At 47.2% G+C, this 18783-nt stretch overlaps 1 protein-coding gene across 1 annotated transcript in view; it reads left to right on the forward strand.

Annotated features, from left to right (window-relative positions):
- Positions 1–18783, forward strand: part of LOC144771663 (fibrinogen-like protein 1) — a 186908-nt gene that overhangs the window by 141223 nt on the left and 26902 nt on the right. Inside the window, exon 7 of the mRNA XM_078656014.1 lies at positions 349–539. Within this exon, the coding sequence (XP_078512140.1) occupies positions 349–539 (191 nt within the window). The remainder of the gene's footprint in view (positions 1–348; positions 540–18783) is intronic.

The raw sequence follows: 18783 nt of genomic DNA on the forward strand, positions 1-18783 counted from the left end.
TACAAAAGACAATCGACCTACTTACCTTGTATTATGTGATTAAATAGCTCCTAATTTACATAAAAGGACACTGCAAGAGGCCTAGCATTATTTGTCCTTCAAAAAGAACTTCTCAGTAATGTCCTTAAATGGTAGAGTGGAGTTACTTCATCTCGAATATTAGGTGCAGTTGGGGTTATACTATCCCATATTGCGCTCTCTTTATTAAAATTGCCTATATTTATTCTTTCACTCCGAGATATGCATTGCTGTGACTGTCGTTTGGAGAATTGCATACTGCCTCTGTATTTTCTCGTCAAGAAATAGATTTCCTCCCCATCCCTCATTATGATTCTTTTGTTTTTGTAGGATAATTACAGACTCCTGGTCAGTATATACTCTGGGAATGCAGGTGATGCACTATCCGGCGGGAGTAACGTTGAAGAACAATGGTCCGCATCGCTCAATGGGATGCAGTTCTGCACTCCAGACAAGGATAACGACAGATATGGCACAGGCAACTGTGCACAAGAGAACAAATGTGGCTGGTGGTTTAACAGGTACCCAGCATCATAAAAATGTGTTCAACCAGTCAACACTTTCGAAGCATTCAGACAGAGCTACATATATAGAGGAGGGAGGAGTTTGCAGTGAATGTGTTAACTTTTCTTGGGCAACATAAATAATTGTAACATATGCAATACTTTTTTTCATGCAGAGGTTTAAAGAAAAAACATTTTGTGCTGTAACATGATGGTGATTAATTTTACAATCATGCAGTACCACGAGAAAGTAATGCTTAAAAGAATAAAATAGATCCCACAGACTATCAGAAAGTGATATTCCTGATACTTGTTCTATTCAGTTCAAGTGTACAGGACTGACATTACCTTGATCTTTGCCGCCCTATAATCAATAAATATATACATCAAGGTTTTAATTATACTTTCATCAAAAAACTAGGTTGCAGTAATATCACTGCAACTTTAAAAATATCCAATAAACCCATTGCATTGCAAAAATCATTACACTCACTCAATAGAAACATCTTTTTAGTCATGCTGTCCTCGTGATCAAATATTTGGTACAATATTGGGGATAACAGACCCCTTGGCAAATGTAGCAGTAATTATTTTTGCTTCTAAGCTACCAGTAAACAGCCCTACCCGCAGAAAGAGGCTGACTCACGAAGGACCAGGGATAAAAGTGGGAAATTTGCTCTCATTAGATAATTCCTACATTTGTGACCAATTTATGGCATTTGTTAGCAGTCCCAAAGATTTGCAGGAGTAATCAGAACCATGTATGGGAGTTTTAGATGCCTTTAAGTAATCCGTTGTTGTAAGTATTTCTGTAGGAGGAATAGTAACCACGCAGAGATGAAACACGTATATACATTGGCACATTTAACTTTTTTGTTTTTTCATAGTAAAAATATTATTCCTTGTGGAGAATCTCACTAAATTTGCCAATGTTACTTATTTTGTGGAAGTGGAAATATCACCATACTTGTTAAATGTCTGTATTGGCAGATACCTTATAATGTTGCCATTTCCAATTATTTGAATCTGGAATGGAATTTTGTTTTTAGATATTATTTTTTGTGCACCTAAACTGAACTTTGGTTGTCAATTTATTTTAATATTTGAGTCCTAGGAGAGAGGAAGCTGCCTCCTCATATGCCTACTATGTATCAGTTGCTGTTTACCCGCCTGCACATTTGTGCCCTATTTTCCCTAAATTCTACTAAGCTAAATCATTTAGCCTAGATCACTTTTTTCGCATCATGACTTCAAGCTCTCACATTAATGAACCTTTGACTCCCTTGTGTCTGTCCAATGTCTACTCATTCCTAGCACTTTCAGCATGTTCATGCATGCACACGATTACGTTGGCTTTTAGTGCACTAACTAAGAACATACTTCCTATTGTTTCTCTCTCTGATTGAACCTGTTCAAAACTATGTTGGAACTGAGTTTATCCATATGTCTTCTGCCAGCTTAATTTTGTCACAAAATTACCACATACAAGAATTTTCATCTTCTTTTTCCAGGGATTCTCTTTTATTCGACAAACAGAAGTGCCTCACTTTTTCTCAAAGAGGCTTTCTATTGCAATGGTTTGTTTCTAATCGCTCTGCAGTTGTATAATCGCATAGCAGAATGATCATGGGTTTGTTTTTTTTTTTGGGTTAAAAACTTTTATTGAGCAACAAAATCATGTGTACAGAGATGGGCCCACAACCGCACGGGCCGGCCGCTAAGATCGGAGCATTATATGAGACAAAACAGTAGTCGCCACTCCGGCGGTCAGGCACAAACTGGACACAAAATGTCGCCCACAATATGGAACACGAGAAGCTAATTTTCTTTTTTTAAAACACACCAAAACGACAAACATAAACACCAAGGCGGAGGAATAATACACATAGAGTCAGCCCTGGAGGGGTGGGAAACCCACTAATCAGGAACACGAAGTCACAATCAGTAGGACGAGTTAAGGCAGGGGGACAGCGGGGAGGTCAATCAAGCCAAAGGACAGTACAGAAATTTCAGGAACATCAACCTAGGGTGATAAGAGAACATCAGAGGCCTCCACCAAGGGAGGAGCACAAATGTCTCCGCGGTAGGCGTTCCACTGACACCAGATCTTCGTCCATGCCCTAGGTCTGCCTCTAGCCGTGTAGACGGTTTTTTCGCGGAACATAGACCAGTCCATGTTTTCTTCCCACACGAAAACAGTGGGGGGCCTGTGGGAGCCCCAAAGTTGCGCTATGTCTCGCTTCGCAACCATATACCCCAGGGTCGCCCATCTGGTCTGGGCCACCGAACAGTCGGTAGGTTTCCACACGTTCAACAAGCATCTCCGGGCCTCCGGCACCAGCGCAACTCCAGTCACGTCAGCCATCACCGCGAGCACCGCAGTCCAATAGGCAGCCACCCTCGGACACTCCCAAATAATGTGAAGGAACGTAGAACTCAGCCCACACCCACGCTTGCATAGGCCATCCGGGGAAAACCCATCGCAACCAAACGAGGACCAGTAACATACACCCGGTGGAGGATCTTGAGCTGAACCAGACGGAGACGGGCAGGAATGGCAACCTCTTTCGGAGAAGATAACGCCGATTGCCAATCCTCATCATCTAATTCCAGCCCGTCGCCGACCCACGCTTCTCTAAGTCGAACGAGCAAGTCAGCGCGATTGTGAAGCAGCTTCTTATAAATCAAGGAGATAGTGCTATCAGGGAGATAGCCATCCAGTATACGATCTTCGAGGGGGGAGGACTCAGGGACGGCGGCACCGGAAGCCAGAACCGAGGTGAGGGCATGACGAACCTGTAAATATCTAAAAAATTCCCTATCACTCAAGTCATAATCATTTCGAAGGGCCTCGAAGGACTTCACCGCCCCATTCGCACACACGTCACCCACTCTACAAATTCCAATCATGTCCCAACGGTCAAACCCTTTCGTAGTCTAAAGACATCCCAGACGCTCAGATGCAAAAAGCGGAGTAGCCAGCGTCACTCGGTCATCCCACCCCAGGCTCACATTCGCAGCGCGCCACACACTAACAGCAATCCTAGTTGGTCCCGTAAGGCGGAGCCCAGCCGACCTCGAGTAAAGCACTCTATTAAAGTTACCACCCGGCAGTTGGAGTCTGTCCATTGCAAAGGCCGGATCCGGACCCGGGGAGTACATCGAGTGGTTAATGGCAGACAGCTGCGTAGCCCAATAATATCTCCTGATATCAGGAAGCGCTATGCCCCCGTCATACCAAGGGATGGTGAGCTTCGCAAGTGCGATACGTGGGCGCCCGTCCCAAATCAGTTGCCTCTGTAGACTCTCGACCTCTCGGAAGTAAGTAGCGGGGATATCATCATAGGAATTCTGGAGTGCGTAAAGGAATCGCGATAAGGACATCATCTTGAAAAGGGCAGCCCTGCCCAGCGGCGACAAGGGTAATTTACGCCAGCGAGCCACGTCCAGCCGCAATCTATGAAGCGGGGGAAGGAGATTACGTTCGAACCGGAGCGACGAATCCAATGTAATAAAAAAAACCAAATATTTAAAACCGGACTGAACTACCTGGATAGGAAATCTATTCGGCAATGGGGGTAGGTCACCCGAAATAGCATAGACACAGGATTTAGCCCAGTTTATAGTCAAACCAGAATTCTTACCAAACGAGGCGAGAACGTCAAATAGGACATTCAAAGATTTACGCGGGGAAGTAAGATAAAGAAGAATGTCGTCCGCGTAGAGCGAAACACGGTCCTCAAAATCTGGGGACCAACATATACCCTTGAGGGAAGGCTCCCAGCGGATCCACGCAGCCAGCGGCTCCAATGCGAGAGCAAAAAGTAGTGGAGACAAGGGGCACCCCTGTCTGGTCCCCCTACCAAGGGGAAAGGGAGCCGACACTCGACCATTAACCACGACCTGTACCAGGGGATCGGTATACAGTAGCTTCACCCATCCGATGAACCCCGGGCCAAAACCAAACTTCTCCAGAGCCGCCCAAAGATAGGGCCACTCTATCGTGTCGAAGGCCATTGTGGCGTCCAACGAGGCCAAAATGGCCGGCTCCGTCAGAAGCCCCGCCCTCGCGATGGCTCCATGAAGGCGACGTAGATTAAGGGCCGTGTTACGGTGTGGGATAAATCCGGATTGGTCCGGATGAATCAGGTCACTAACAACCGTGAGGAGGCGGGTAGCCAAGAGTTTGGCAAGAACCTTAGGCTCGACATTTAACAGGGAGATGGGTCTATAAGACGAACAAAGATCCCGGGGCTTACCATCTTTAGGAATTACCACAATCGTAGCCAGGCGCTGGTCATAGGGGAGAACACCCCGCTCCCGGGACTCCGAAAACATTGTCCGAAGATAGGGCGCAATCTTATCAGGACGCAGTTTGTATAACTCGATTGGCAAACCGTTCGGGCCCAAAGCCTTGCCCGAACGGAGAGAGCGAATAGCAGTCGCGATTTCGTCCGTAGAGAACGGGGCCTCCATAAAGGATCGCTCCAAATCGGAAAGGCAGGGCAAAGCTATGTCGCGCAGCATGAGGCGAGAGTCGTCTTCATCCCTTTCCGACACTGGGGAGTAAACTGCACGGAAATAGTCCGCAAAACATTCCACTATTTCAACCGGGTCCGTCACTTTCACACCATTCAAAGTCTGAATCACAGGCACCACTCGATTCGCCCTCTCCCTCTTGTCCAACCAGGCAAGCAATTTCCCCGCTTTGTCTCCAACATCATACAGACGACCCTGTTGCTCTCTAAACATCATTTTGGCCGCATCCGTGACCAGAGACTTATAGGCTAATTGCTTCAGACCCAGGGCATGGAGTTTGTCACGAGTGACACTCGATTCCAGGTCAGCCTCCATCTCAAGTATTTCCATCTCAAGCTCCACCACCTCCCGATTCCTTGTCTTTTTGGTTTCAGCAATGAGAGACAGGGCCTGCCCACGAATCACAGTCTTAAAAGCCTCCCATAGGGACACCGCAGAAGAGACAGACCCCTCGTTCTCCAGAAAGTAGTTGTCCAAGGACGTAATCAATTGACCACGGGTCTCAGGGGAGGTCAGGTACCAAGGGTTGATAGGAGCCACCCGGCCCGCCGCCTCCACCCCCACATCAAACCAGAGCCAGAGCGGAGAATGATCTGAGATGCCCCGGGGGAGGTGCCTAATCTCGCGGACAGCCGATGACTGTTCAGCTGGCATGAGGAAGTAATCTAGTCTAGACAAGCTCCCATGAGCCCCAGAGTGGAAAGTATATTGAAGTTGAGTGGGGTGCATAAGTCTCCAGCAGTCAACCAAACCAAAAGTATCCAAAAAGCCACCCATCCATAGTTGGGTCGAAGGAGTATCCCTAGGGGGGTAACGATCACTGAGACCAGAGAGAACAGAATTAAAGTCACCAGCCAGAAAGAGAGCACCATCAGGGAGGCCCAACAGAACTCAGCCCAAATCAAAAAAGGTAGCGGTCTGCAAGCCGGGGGGCACATAGACGGTAAACAGGGAAAGGGGTTTGCCCTCATATCGACCCACGAGGACGGCATAGCGTCCCCGATCATCAAGGATTACATCATCTATCGCAAAGGGAAGGGAAGCCCGGACTAGGATGCCCACCCCCCTGGAACCCGTTGTAAACCCTGAGTGCGCAACAAGACGATAGCCCCACCTATTCATCGCGTGACAGGTATTGCCCACTAGGTGCGTCTCCTGCAGAAAGACAATATCGGGAGACAAACGTCGCAGGCATCGCAACACCACCCCCCGCTTTATACGATCCCCTAGACCATTGACATTCCATGAAATAAACCTCAAACCGCTACCCCCCATCCCACGAAGTAATGCAGGAACCTTCCCCCAATGAGCATGACACTGAAAATACCTTCATCAAATTAGAACCGCCTTGAAAAAACAAAACACAAACTACAAACCCCCAAACAACCCACCCCCCAACACCCAAGGAAACACCCCCCACCCTGCACCCCTGCAGTAGACAAAGAAGCCACCCCAACATGCAGTGTGCCTGTCGCCCAAAAAACGCCGTTCTACAAAAAGACCCCGGAGGAGGAAAAGGCTCTGTCCCACCCGCCACCCCGACAGAAGAAAGGTAGAGGAGAATACATAGAAAAAGAAGCGCTCAAGTACAGAACCCAGGAAGGGAGAACATAATACGGAATCAGAGGCCCAGATATCAAGTTCAGCTCTCCACGCCACCCTCGGCACCACCCGGGTACTCGGTGGGATCAGTCAAATTAGGCCTGTCCGGCAGAGAGTCCAGCCAGTCATTTACCGAATCAGGTCGGTCAAAGAAAAGGGTCCGTTCATTGTACTCCACTCGTAGCCTGGTAGGAAAAAGCATGGCGTATCTCAGACCCAGGTCCCGAAGACGCTTCTTAACTCCACGGAAACCCATTCGCTGTCTCTGCACAAGCTGTGAGAAATCCGGGTAAAAGTTCACCGTGGCATTTTCGAAAGCCACCGGGCCCTTAACTCTTGAGGCCTGCAGGATAGCGTCTCGGTCCCTATAATGAAAAAGTTTAGCGACAATGGGCCTCGGCGGGGCGCCCGGCTTACCCTGGCCACCCGGAACACGATGGGCACGTTCCACCGCAAAGAATTTGCTCAATCCGGATGGAGAAAGGTAGTTTTGTATCAAGTCCTCAACCAGGAGATCAACAGAATGCGGATCAGGATTTTCCGGAACACCGATCACACGCACGTTACAACGCCGTGCCCTGTTTTCAAAATCCTCCAGGCGCTGAGTCATGAAATCGTTTACCTTTCTGAGGTTGCCGATCTCCGTCTGCAAGTCCGAGACGTCGGCCGTGAGGCTAGATGACTTGTGGTCCAATGACTTCACCTTCTCATTGGTTTTAGATAAGTCGGCCCGAATAAGGTTCACATCGATAGCCACAGTATCGATTTTGTGGGCCAGAGCTTCATACTGTTGGCCGATGGTTTCTCTCATGCCATGATGTCTTGCAGGGACGGCTCCGCCGAAGCCTCCAAAGGGGGCCCCACTGCACTCGGGCCAGGCAAGGTGGCACCGGGGGACACCTTCGGTTGTGTGTACCGGTCCATGATGTTAGACTGGACCGGGCCTCCGCGAAGGGGCGTCTTGGTCTTTCGCCTCTCCTGGTCCCCCTTGCCCGTCATAGTGGAGACCGCGTCCCCGAGGGACCCACACGATCTGGTGAAAATGGCCGCAGGGAGACAGGGCGCCGGAGCCAAAAAAGTCAGCAGCGAGGGCAAGTCGAGGTGTGAACCGGCCCAGAAGGATACGGAGCAGGCAAAAGGGGCAACTGTAGCCTCGCGCCGCTGTACTCAGCACTGACCAGACACCTCCGGTGGAAGCCGTAGTCTGAGACAGAATCGAAACCGAAAGTTAAGAGGGGGGCCCATGGGTCGAGTCCCCCTGCCGCTGTTGTTCAACTCAGACACGGCAACAGAGCCTCACCAAGACCCGGGCGCGCCATCGAGGTGGGCCCCGAAAGTTTGAGTCGACGCAGCTTCGGTGCCCCCGGTCCAATTCGAAATCCAAAAACAATATTAGGATCAGCCCAGGTTTCTCTTCATTAACCCTTGTAAGGAATCAGGATAAGTTCAGGATATCATGTCGGGAGTGGCGGGGGTCCGGGGAGCGCTGTGCTCACGCGGCCATCACGGATGCCCGCCAAGCTCCTCCGATCATGTTTTTTTTTAGTGTTGTTTACTTATCCAGCATCTGAACATGTCTTGCGGCCTATAGAGTATACCAAAACCATGCACTATTCTTGAAATATTTTCAATGACCTTCATCTCACCTGCCAAAGGGAGAGTGAGGAAAACCAACACTGGCAAGTTAATGATAATTGATATGTTTACATAAATATGCATATTTGTACATTCATCCAAAGTTTGTGAAACTTAATGAAGTAACACAATTAAAGAGGTAAAAGTGAAATTCAATACAATTCGAAAAATCTGGGAAGTGTGTATAAAAGTGGCAGCCAAACTGCCCCACTTGTTTCCAGTTTCAATGTCTTCAAAACCAAGAAAGGGGCGCTCCATAGAGTATTTGAGGATTTGCTGAAACCCAAAGCTGCTGTCTAGAAGAGTTGTGGATCTCCCTGTGATCTGGTAGTATGCCTGACTTGCAGAGAAGGAAAAACCCAGCTGCCAAGCCCTAAAGAAGGGTGGCACAGAAGAGCGGACGGTTACAGAAGAGTATCCAGAGTTAACTAGAGCCTTCATGAAAGTATCTCAGCCTCCTAGACTGTTTCTACATTCAATCAAGATTTTCTGAACCACTGCATCACCTCACAGTGTGTCCACTACAGCAACCACACAGGAGGCAATGGACTGTTTATGCCTTCTGCCCTCTGACTGGGACTCGCACCGTGGACCAAAGGACGGAAGCCAACCACTGGCAGTGCCCTGATCAGAGGAGACTTTCCCAGAACCACTGACCGTGCAACAGGTCCTGCAAAAAGAGAAGGAAGAAGGACCGAGTTGCTGCACCCACAAGTGCATCTGCTTGTCTCTGGGTCTTTGCTTACAGACAACTGTCCAATAAAAGAAATATATATAGTCAAAGAAGGATGTAAAGCTGAAATTTTAAAAAGGTCCTACAACCATGCTCCTCCTTGAATAATGTTACTAAACACTTCAAGTGGAGTAGTTCCTCTCTAGGGGAAAATTCGACCTTAACTCTGGTGGAATCACAAGACCAACCGGAGGGATCACAGGGGATCCGAGTGGCCAGATCTTAATGCCCTCACACACCTGGTAGGGTGTCATGCTTCATCAGAGGGCGCTCCTCATCCAACTGGCACTGCAATGCCTGACGGGCCTGGGGGCTCTTTATCGGAGATCATTTGATCCTCCCGTTAGATGAGCGCAAATAAGGGTTTAATTTAATGAATAGGGGGGTGATAGGGGTGAGTGTGAAATAGCCTAGGGGAACCAAGGGGATATTAACAGAAAATGGTCCCTTGACTAAATAAAAATAGCGGTGCTATCCTCAAGTCACAATGTACCCTGATAGCTACAAATAGGAGGAATAAGGTGGGGTTGACATGTTTCATGTCTATGTTGCAAGGAGGGTCAACTGGCATTTCATCAGGACCAGAACGATTTAATCCTATCCTATATGGATTAGTAAGTGACCCTTAAAATCATGGCAGTCCAGTACAGCATAAAATACTGCACCTGAGTGGATGCAGTGGGGTAGATTCCACCTAAGAGAGGAGATAAATAAATACAACAAAGTACTTTCAGAGTTTCAGGGAAAACAAAGCAGTGGATAGTCATTTGTTTGAAACTTGCATTCATGGTGCGATGCATGAATACAATGAATGAATGAGTGAGGGCATGGAGATAAAGGATTTCCATGCCTTTAAACAATTAATGGTAAGAGGATGACTTGACGGAAAGGAATCCAGAGAAACTTGCAGTGTTGTCTGACAAGTGGTTAGCTAACAGGCGTAGCACAGGGGAGGGGCAGCATACATCTAAGCCAAAAGGGGAATAGAACTCTCAACTTATTAGTTCTAGACTGGGCATAGGGTCCAGGGCAATTTCCAAGGGTTCAGGACTAGACACAGGCAAAAAGGAAATGGAGTTGCTAGTCAGGAGCCAAAGAATAAGAGGGGAAAGGCAGTTTCCTCTGTGACCAAAGTGGTGACTGACTATAGGCGCCAGTAGGAGAGACATTACAAACATTTTATCAGGTGAATAATCCTGTACCAGACAAACACAGCAAAATTAACAGTTGGTGAGGCAATGCGAGGCACTTAACCTAGTTGCACTCAACCTAGTTGCTATGGACATCTGGGAACGGAACACAGATGCCTTGCAACACAGGGTACTTACACGACTATGGTTGAGAGGAAGTATCTCAGACCTGAGCAGATTCTTCATCATGCCAATAGCATGAAGGACAACGTGGAGTTTTAGCTTTCAAGAATAGAAGCAGAAGTCAATAGCCTTTGTGCATGACATAGATTGAGATGATAGCTTGAGCAAGGTGTATCGGATGTCAGGCCGGGTCCAAGAATGCATCAAGAAATAGGTTGTTAAGATGTTGGATCTGGAAGTCATTTAACACGCTCACAGCCCATGGACCAGCCCAGTGTTGTTAGTTACTAAGGAATGTTTGCTATAACTATGCTTTTACATGGACGATCAGGCCCTCAATGAGGTGGCCAAGGCAGATGCATACCTGCTCCCCCAAGCTAAAGAACTGGTGGACAGGCTGAGTGCTTCCTAAGTCTTGACTACTGTAATCCGCCCAGTAGCCATTGGCAGATCACATTAGCACTGGGAAAGGTCATGATCTTGATGCCAGGAGGCCTATATCAGTTTAAAGCCATGCCTTTTGAGCTCAAGAATGTCCTTGCTACTTTTCAGTGCCTGATGAACTGTAGTTTATCAGTACTTGAGTGATTGACCTTGATGACATTACATTTATTAAGCAGATCATGAGAGAACCTAAAACATGTGTTGGTCAGAAAATAGGGTATGAAATTGACAATCAAAGCAACTAAGTGACATGTTGGGAAATGTTCTATTGTCTATCATGAACATTAGGTGACCAGTGGCACGATCTGCCCATTGGATACTGTTAGACCTGGCATCTTTAGTGTGTTTTCCCCCTGTCTTTTTTACCTCTGACCTCCTGTTTTTGACTGTGTGCTGCATTTAGTTTTTGCTGGTTTTAATACTCTGGTCACTTTACCACTGCTGACCAGTTCTAAACTGCACGTGCTCCCTATATAAAATGAATGTGTAATTGGTTTAATCACTGGTAAGTCCCTAGTAAAATGCAAACGGTGTGCCCAGGGCCTGTAAAGCAAACAATATTAGTGAGCCTGCAGCAGTGATTGTGCCATCCACATAAGTAGCTCTGCAACCATGTCTCAGACTTGCCACTGCAGTGTCTGTGTAGGCAGTTCTAAACTGCCATGTCGACCTGGTCAGTACAACCAATTGACAGGCCCAAACCTTCCCTTTTGCTACATGTGTGGCACCTCTAAGTTAGGCCCAAGGTAGTGCCATGGGCAGGGTGCAGTGTATTTAAAAGGTAGGACATATGCCAGTGTGTTTTACATGTCCTGATAGTGAAATGCTGATAATTTCATTTTTCATTAATGCAGGGACTATCTCTTCTATAGGCTAACATGGGGATTGCCTTGAAATATCTTTTAAGTGCAATTTCTTATTGAGAGCAGATGGAGATTTGGTGTTTGGGGTCCCTGAACGCACAATTTAAAAACACATCTTTTGGTGAAGTTGGTTTTTAAATTGCGTGTTTGAAAATGCCACTTTTGGAAAGTGGCCACTTTCTTTTGCTTATCCGATCTGTGCCTCTGCCTGTCTCTAAAATTTGTGTCTGGTTAAGAATGACAGTTGGCCTGTTTGTGCATTCACTCTACACAGTCACACAAAGGGATAGTGGGCCAGGCTGATGGGCCTTCCTGAGCTAGAGTGTTGGGAGGAGTTGTCACTGATAGGCTGTGCCTGTCCTCGCACAAAGCTGTCTCCACCCCCTGTAGTGTGTTTGGAGCCAGGTCAGGGAAAGATCCGGTCTTGTGCACTACAAAGATGTTTCTTTAAAGTGTGCCTACTTCAAAGGCAGCTGCTGGTATAAGTACTAGAGCTGTGACACCATAACTTCATAACACTTCTGGACTAAGGACATTCTGCCGGGAAGAGAGTTGGATGCTGTATGTGGAACTGCCACTCTGCCTGTTGCTTTGTTGTGCTGACCTGCCGATTACTCCTTCTGTCCTGGGAATTAAAGGACTGGAATTTGCTTTGTACATTCTGCTTCCAGGGTTCTCCAAGGACTTATGCATGCTTTCCTCCTATTAAGAAGTCTCCGGGCCATCAACGACTTCACCTAACAGTGCCTGTGCTCCTCTGCTGAGAGCCCTGACTTTCCAAGTGGTGCCAAACCCACTCCCACGCTCTTGTAAGTAGAATCTGGTAACCTGAGAAGGAAATCCACAAATCGACTCTCAGCGCTCTTCTTTCCAACGCAGCACTGCCGTGCAGTTGAAAAGCCAATGCATCGCCGCTGTGTGGCCGAAGAATCGATGCAGAAAGGATGTTGATAGAACCATGCTAAGTTCCGAGCATTGGACTCCAGCTATGGCCACCAGAATCCACTAATGCCCTAAGCAATAGTGATTGTCAGGTATTAGGAAGCTGTGGCTTGGGGAAGCTGAATGTTCCATTTCAAATTATATAGGTTGGTTGCTGTACATTTTAGAAGGTGATCCATAGTGCCCTCTCCACTGATTAATCTAAGATGACCATCACCACCTCTTGCTGGTGAGAAAGCAAATGCAGGAGTGGACGACAACAGTGAAACAAGTAACGTCGGAGGCAGTGCTGGTGTCCACCTGCACCTCCTCACACTATAGCCCCAGCTACATGCATGGAAATAATATGTCCCCCGAGGCCGATGGGGGAGAAGCAACTACAGCACTACATAGACAACATGAACTGAAGATATCTATGGCACGAGGCCGATGGGGGAGAGGCAACTACAGCCCTACAGTGGTAACATGATCTGGAGATATCTATGGCAATCTCCAATGGAGGAGCATGAGGCACGATGACACTGTGCAGATCCAGACACAGAGAGATACAGAGCATTTGCAAGCATACGGGTTAAACAGAGGCGCGCTGTTATTGCAAGAGTTTATAAAGGACATGTCAGTGCTACAGAAGAATTTTGAAGGACTTGTGGCATAAAATGCGACCTGAGATGAAAGACACCTGCTTTGATTCATTTAGCCTTTCAGCAGCAGAAAAATTTGGTGCCAGACATGTTAGCAAGAGAATATTCTTACAGCACCTCAAAAGCAAGATGCCATATTATTAATCACTCTCCTCCTGGGGTGTAACTTGGGCCCCTGTGGCAAAGGGGAAAGGGGCCCAACCCTTCAGGGGCCCACAAATCCTTCATTAGGGCCATTACGCTTCAAGGCCAGTGAATATGTGTGGTACATGGGTGACCCAATAGCCCATCTAAGCACTCTGCAGGGGGGTGGCTTCATCATTGTACGTTACACAACTTCTCTTCTCCAGGTTGTGTTGTCCACTACCCTGGCAAAAATGTCAGGAAAAAGTCCCATACAAATGGGGCTATCGGTTTTGACTGGCGCCATACACTCAGGGACATATTTATCAAGGTTTTGTGTCACCCTAGCACCCACACAAGGGTGACACAAAGCCTAAATGAGATTTATCAAGGGCACCTTGCACGGCTTGATAATTCTAGAGTAAGGCAAGACAGTGCAAATTGCTGCCTTTCGTTACTCTGCAGCAGGCAGGCGTTCTATGGGTGGAGCATGGGTGTTCCCACGCATTCACCCATGGATTTTAACACATTCCCAGATTCACCAACATAGGCAGACCTGGAAATGCACCAGAATCATAAGCCTTACCACCAGAGGAGCAACAAAAAAGAGAAATATCTTTAATTTTCTTCATTGTTTCCGCTTTCTAAGTGTGCAGCATTCTGCATAATGAATGTTGAAGCCGTTGTGTTAGTAGTAGAGTGACATTATTTAATTCTTACTACGGGGCATGATGCCAGTCTCAATATTTAATTAAAATGTAAATGCTGTTTAAAACGTTTAATTGCTATGCTGTTCACGACACTTTGAGCATATCAGATGAAGCAACCACCTTGACTGTTTTGAAGCCAAAAACATAGCATACATTTCTGTGCCAGAAGTTACTCAACAATGTATTTATGCTCACAGTTTTATATGAACCTGGAACCATGCTGATATACCAGTGCAGTGCCTATACAATCACTGGTAAAGAGAGAGGTTGGAGAACATTAAAGGATTGCATTTAATCAGTTCTAGAATAAATATATCCTTTAATTCACAAATGGAGATCAGAGTTTTGTGCTACTTATAGATAAAGTCTACTTTTAATTTTGGCTTTCTTAACTAGCGGTCCCTCAGCAACAGACCTTAATCCATTGGCAGGAAGATACTGACTGATATTCCTTTAGCTAAAATTGATTTGGGAACCTACTGGTTTTCAATTCAAAGGCATATGTTTTAAATTTAAAAAGTCTGCAGTAATGTGTTTCCTTTTAAGACTCGTCACCACAGTCCTCAGACCTCAATTTTGATGCTTCCGATACCTATAAAGTAATTTTTAGAATGTCAACAAATGTCTTTGCAGAAGTCAAGGTGTGCACTGACATGCTCTATCACTTTCTTGCACATGTTGCTGGATACACATTTCTCATATTAACTTTAAATCGTACTCACAGCTCTTAAGTACATTATTTTGTTTTGCTCCATTATTAGGTTGTAAATCGCGTAAGCCTGCTAATGTTGTTCCTTTGGAATGAGTGGGCATTTGGCTGTTTTTAATTCTAAAACACTAATATGCCATGTAGGAGAGTAGGGTCGGCTTCCTATGGTTACCCCCACTTTTTGCTGTGATTCACTGTTTTTTCGACTTTAGTATGGCTGTGGCCCTGCTAATCAGGACCACAGCCTAGCTGTTCTCTCTCTAAATTGATACCATGTACTTTAGGTACATACCAGATTGGTTACTGGGTCACCCTTGTGAGCCCCTGTATAGTGTACCATAGGTACCCAGGGCATAGGTGCACCTTAGGCCTACCAGGGGCTGCAGCATGCATTGTGCCACCCCTGGTTAGCCTTCCAAACTGACACCATAGGTCTGCAATTGCAGCCTGGGTAAGGGGGTGTAATCACCCCTTACTTAGATATAGTATATCTATATCTATATATCTATATATATATATAAAGACACATATTAACCCCTTGGCCGCTGCGGTAATTTTGCCGCTGCGCCGGGGGGTGGGGGTGCTTGTGACGGAACCACGCCGTCACGAGCCACGGGCGGGCTGTGCTTATGACGGCGTGGTTCCGTCACGACTCCACCCACTCACTAATTCGCCCGCACAGGCGGGGAATCAGTGCCGCATGGGCGGAGCAGCCGCAGCATGACGGAACCACGTGGTCATGGGTACACGCCACCCATGGCTCGTGACGGCGTGGTTCCGTCACCAGCATGGAACGGGTTAACCTATAAGTCACTCCTATGGCAGGCCTTGACAATACTGGAGGCAGAGTGCTTGGTTTTGTGTGAGAGGGTGCCCCAGCATGAGCTGTGCCCCTCTGCAGCTTTCAGAACCATCTCCTTATAGCTGTTCTATGATATAGCCATACCATATACTCTTAAGTGCATTATAATCCTCGCGGTTAATGTTAACTTTGGTTTGGCTTTATCACAACATGTTGTGTAAGGTGGCAAACACTTTGGAATACTAGCCCCCCGCCAGTCATGGCGGCGGGGGAAGCATTCCACCCTTCTAGAGGGAGAAGGCATGTAGTTACTGGTAAACCCGGTTCAAGTTAAACAGAGCCCCAGCATCACAAAATGTATTCTGCTGCCACAGACACAAGTCTGTCCTCCTGCTGCTGGATGAAACTCCGGCAGGGGAGGCCTGGACAATAGGTTTCCTGTCCAGGGAGGTGCCAGCACCTCCCCAGACAGGCTTTAGTGTATTGGGGCAGGGTGGGTTGCATTCAGTGAATGCTTTTCAGACACTGCCTGGGGCACACAAGGTGCTTCATGCATTTCCCAGTTCAAACCGGTTGCTGGGGCACTCAGCCTCAGCTCTGGTGTGAAACTGGACAAAGGGGAAGGGGTGTAACCACCCCCTCCCCAGGTCCTCCCTTAGGTGGGACCCTAGAGTTAGTCCAACCCCTAAACTTGCTATAAGAATAGGACCCCAGTCCCTAGGACTTTAGATTACCCTGGACAAAACTCTGCAACATATATCTTGGACCTTCGACATTCCACATCGACTGGAAGACGGAAGAAATCTCCCTTCTAGTCAAGAAGTGACCACCCTGTTCAAACAGGCAACAAAAGCATCTTTGCCAGTCTGAATTTTCGAGGCTCCCGCCGGATCCCCAAGAATCTGCGACACAGGACACAGACTTCCAAACATATCTGACACTGACCTGCGCTCCCAGCAAAGCTGAGACCTGTAGCGGACACAAGAGATGTGGGACCGGAACTCCTGGACATCCTGCATTTTTGCAACTGCACCTACTTCCCGAGGTATCCCAAGTTGTGCATTGGGTATTTGAAGCCCCTGCCCGAGCACCTTTTGCACCGAAGCTCAGAGGCCTACACTCCATGAGTGTCCCGTGGGCCCGCTTTATGCATTTCTGCTCGAGGACCCTTCATGGTTTCTAGTCCATTTGCTATCGAGCCCCCACAAATGCCCATCTTTGATTTCTTGAGCTTTCCTGGTTGCTCCAGACTTGCTCCCACTCCTCTCTAAAGGAGGAGTCCCTCAGACCTTGCTGGTCTGAACCGAAGCCATTCTTGTCATCTTGCGTGGGTTGCTGTTGCCAAGGTTTGTTGGATCCAATCCAGATTCTGACGCTGCAGCACTCGACATCCTTCATGGGACAGCTCAAATCCAGCTCCTGGTCATCGTCGACATCTCTTGGTCCACGTGGCTGAAGACTCAAGCTTCACTTCTTTCACCTGAAATCACCTGACATCGTCTGGCATCTTCTCCTCGCCATCCTGGTCACTGGCTAGTGACCCAGACTCTGACCCTTCTGCTTTCAGGTTCTTCACATCTCTGATCCACCCTTGGATCCACCCGGACACTTTTCCTATGGTCGCCTGCAGCATTTCTTCGCAGCTGTCCATTGGAATCAACGACGAAACCCGACATCAAAAGACACCTATCCGTGGGTGAGATAACTCGAGTACTCCAGTGGTCCCGTGGGTATTGACTCTCGAAGTGTCTAAGTCTAAAATGGTTCCATCGTAGTTCACCTCTAGGTGCCCTTAATCTTTAAAACTGTAACTTGTCGTTCTCCATAGAAAGTCAATGGTGATCCGTGGCTGTGTTTAGACACTGCACGCGTCCTCCGTGGGCCTCCTGCATCCTAACCTTTGGTAGTTCTAAGTAGCCCCAGCGGTTCTACAGGCCCTAGGCATGCTTTCTAACTCTCACGTGGTTCTTATACCACTATTTTAGTATATGGTTTGTGAGGGCCCCTAGGGCATAACGTATACTGTGCAACTTATCGTATGTTAATTAAGTTCCTTGTATTGTACTTTTACCTCTGACCTCATAAAGAGACCAGAGGGGTTATGTTTACAATAAATACATATATATTTGATATATACCTTGTGTGGTGTACTTTCATTTGTCAATTAAGAGATTATAATTGGTAAAACAAAAACAACTTGCTTAACCCGCCTCTAAGTCTTTGCCTGAAGGCTGCTCTCCACAGCTACCACTAGGATAGCTTTCTCTAAGGTTGACTTTACAACCCACCATCAATAAGGGTCGTTTGGACTGGTGCAAGGTGCCCACTAGAATAATGTCCTTCATATACCAGGCCAATATCTCACATTGGTGTGCAGCGTGTGGGATTACAGCTTGCATTGTTTTACTAAATAATCTTGAGAATATCATTTGAAAAATCACATTTAGGTACAAGTAGGTACATATAAATCAAGCTTATAAGTTCTACTGAACTTAGAAGTTGTAGGTGGTAAGGGCTTAGCACACCCTGACTACAACTCCTAGAGAGGTTCTAGTAGGAAACCAAGTAGTGTAGGTAGGTGCACACACCATACCTCACTAGTCATGGCTTTAAAAGCAGGGCCTAGTGTGCCTCTGCTAGATGACAGCCTAGTGCTGCCATCTAAATATGACACATTCTCCTTCCAGGGTTTAAGGGGTTTGTGTGCCATAGGAAAATTAAAGCAAGGACAAATTCCCACCACCCAACACCTTATAGATATCTTAGTGGCAGTTGACTTGGAAAAAGCATCAGATCCAGATAGACTAGGTAATGGGGATGGGGTGCATCCATCATCGGAGGAGGATCCCAGTGGAATACCCCACCAGGACTCTGAAGATGATGAGGATGCCAACCAGGTTGATGTCAATGGACCCAACTTGGGAGACACAGGACTACCAGGAGATGTGGTGGGCCAGAATGGGCCTCCCTCCATCCCCCCACGTAGGCCTGGTGGTGTACCCAGAAGAAACAGATCACCGTCAGTGGAATCTGAGCATTCTGATACATCAGTAGGGTCCTCTGCCTCTGCTCATAGGAGAAGAACTTCTCCTGAGAAGAGGGGACATGAAGCTAGAATGAGAGAAGTCAAGCTCAGGATCAGGAGGCAAGAGATTGCCTTAAAAAAGGAGACCCTAGCTCTTGAAAGAGAGAAAAAGAAGATGGGA

The sequence above is a fragment of the Lissotriton helveticus genome, chromosome 8 (genome assembly GCF_964261635.1).
Source record: "Lissotriton helveticus chromosome 8, aLisHel1.1, whole genome shotgun sequence".
NCBI lineage: Eukaryota > Metazoa > Chordata > Amphibia > Caudata > Salamandridae > Lissotriton > Lissotriton helveticus.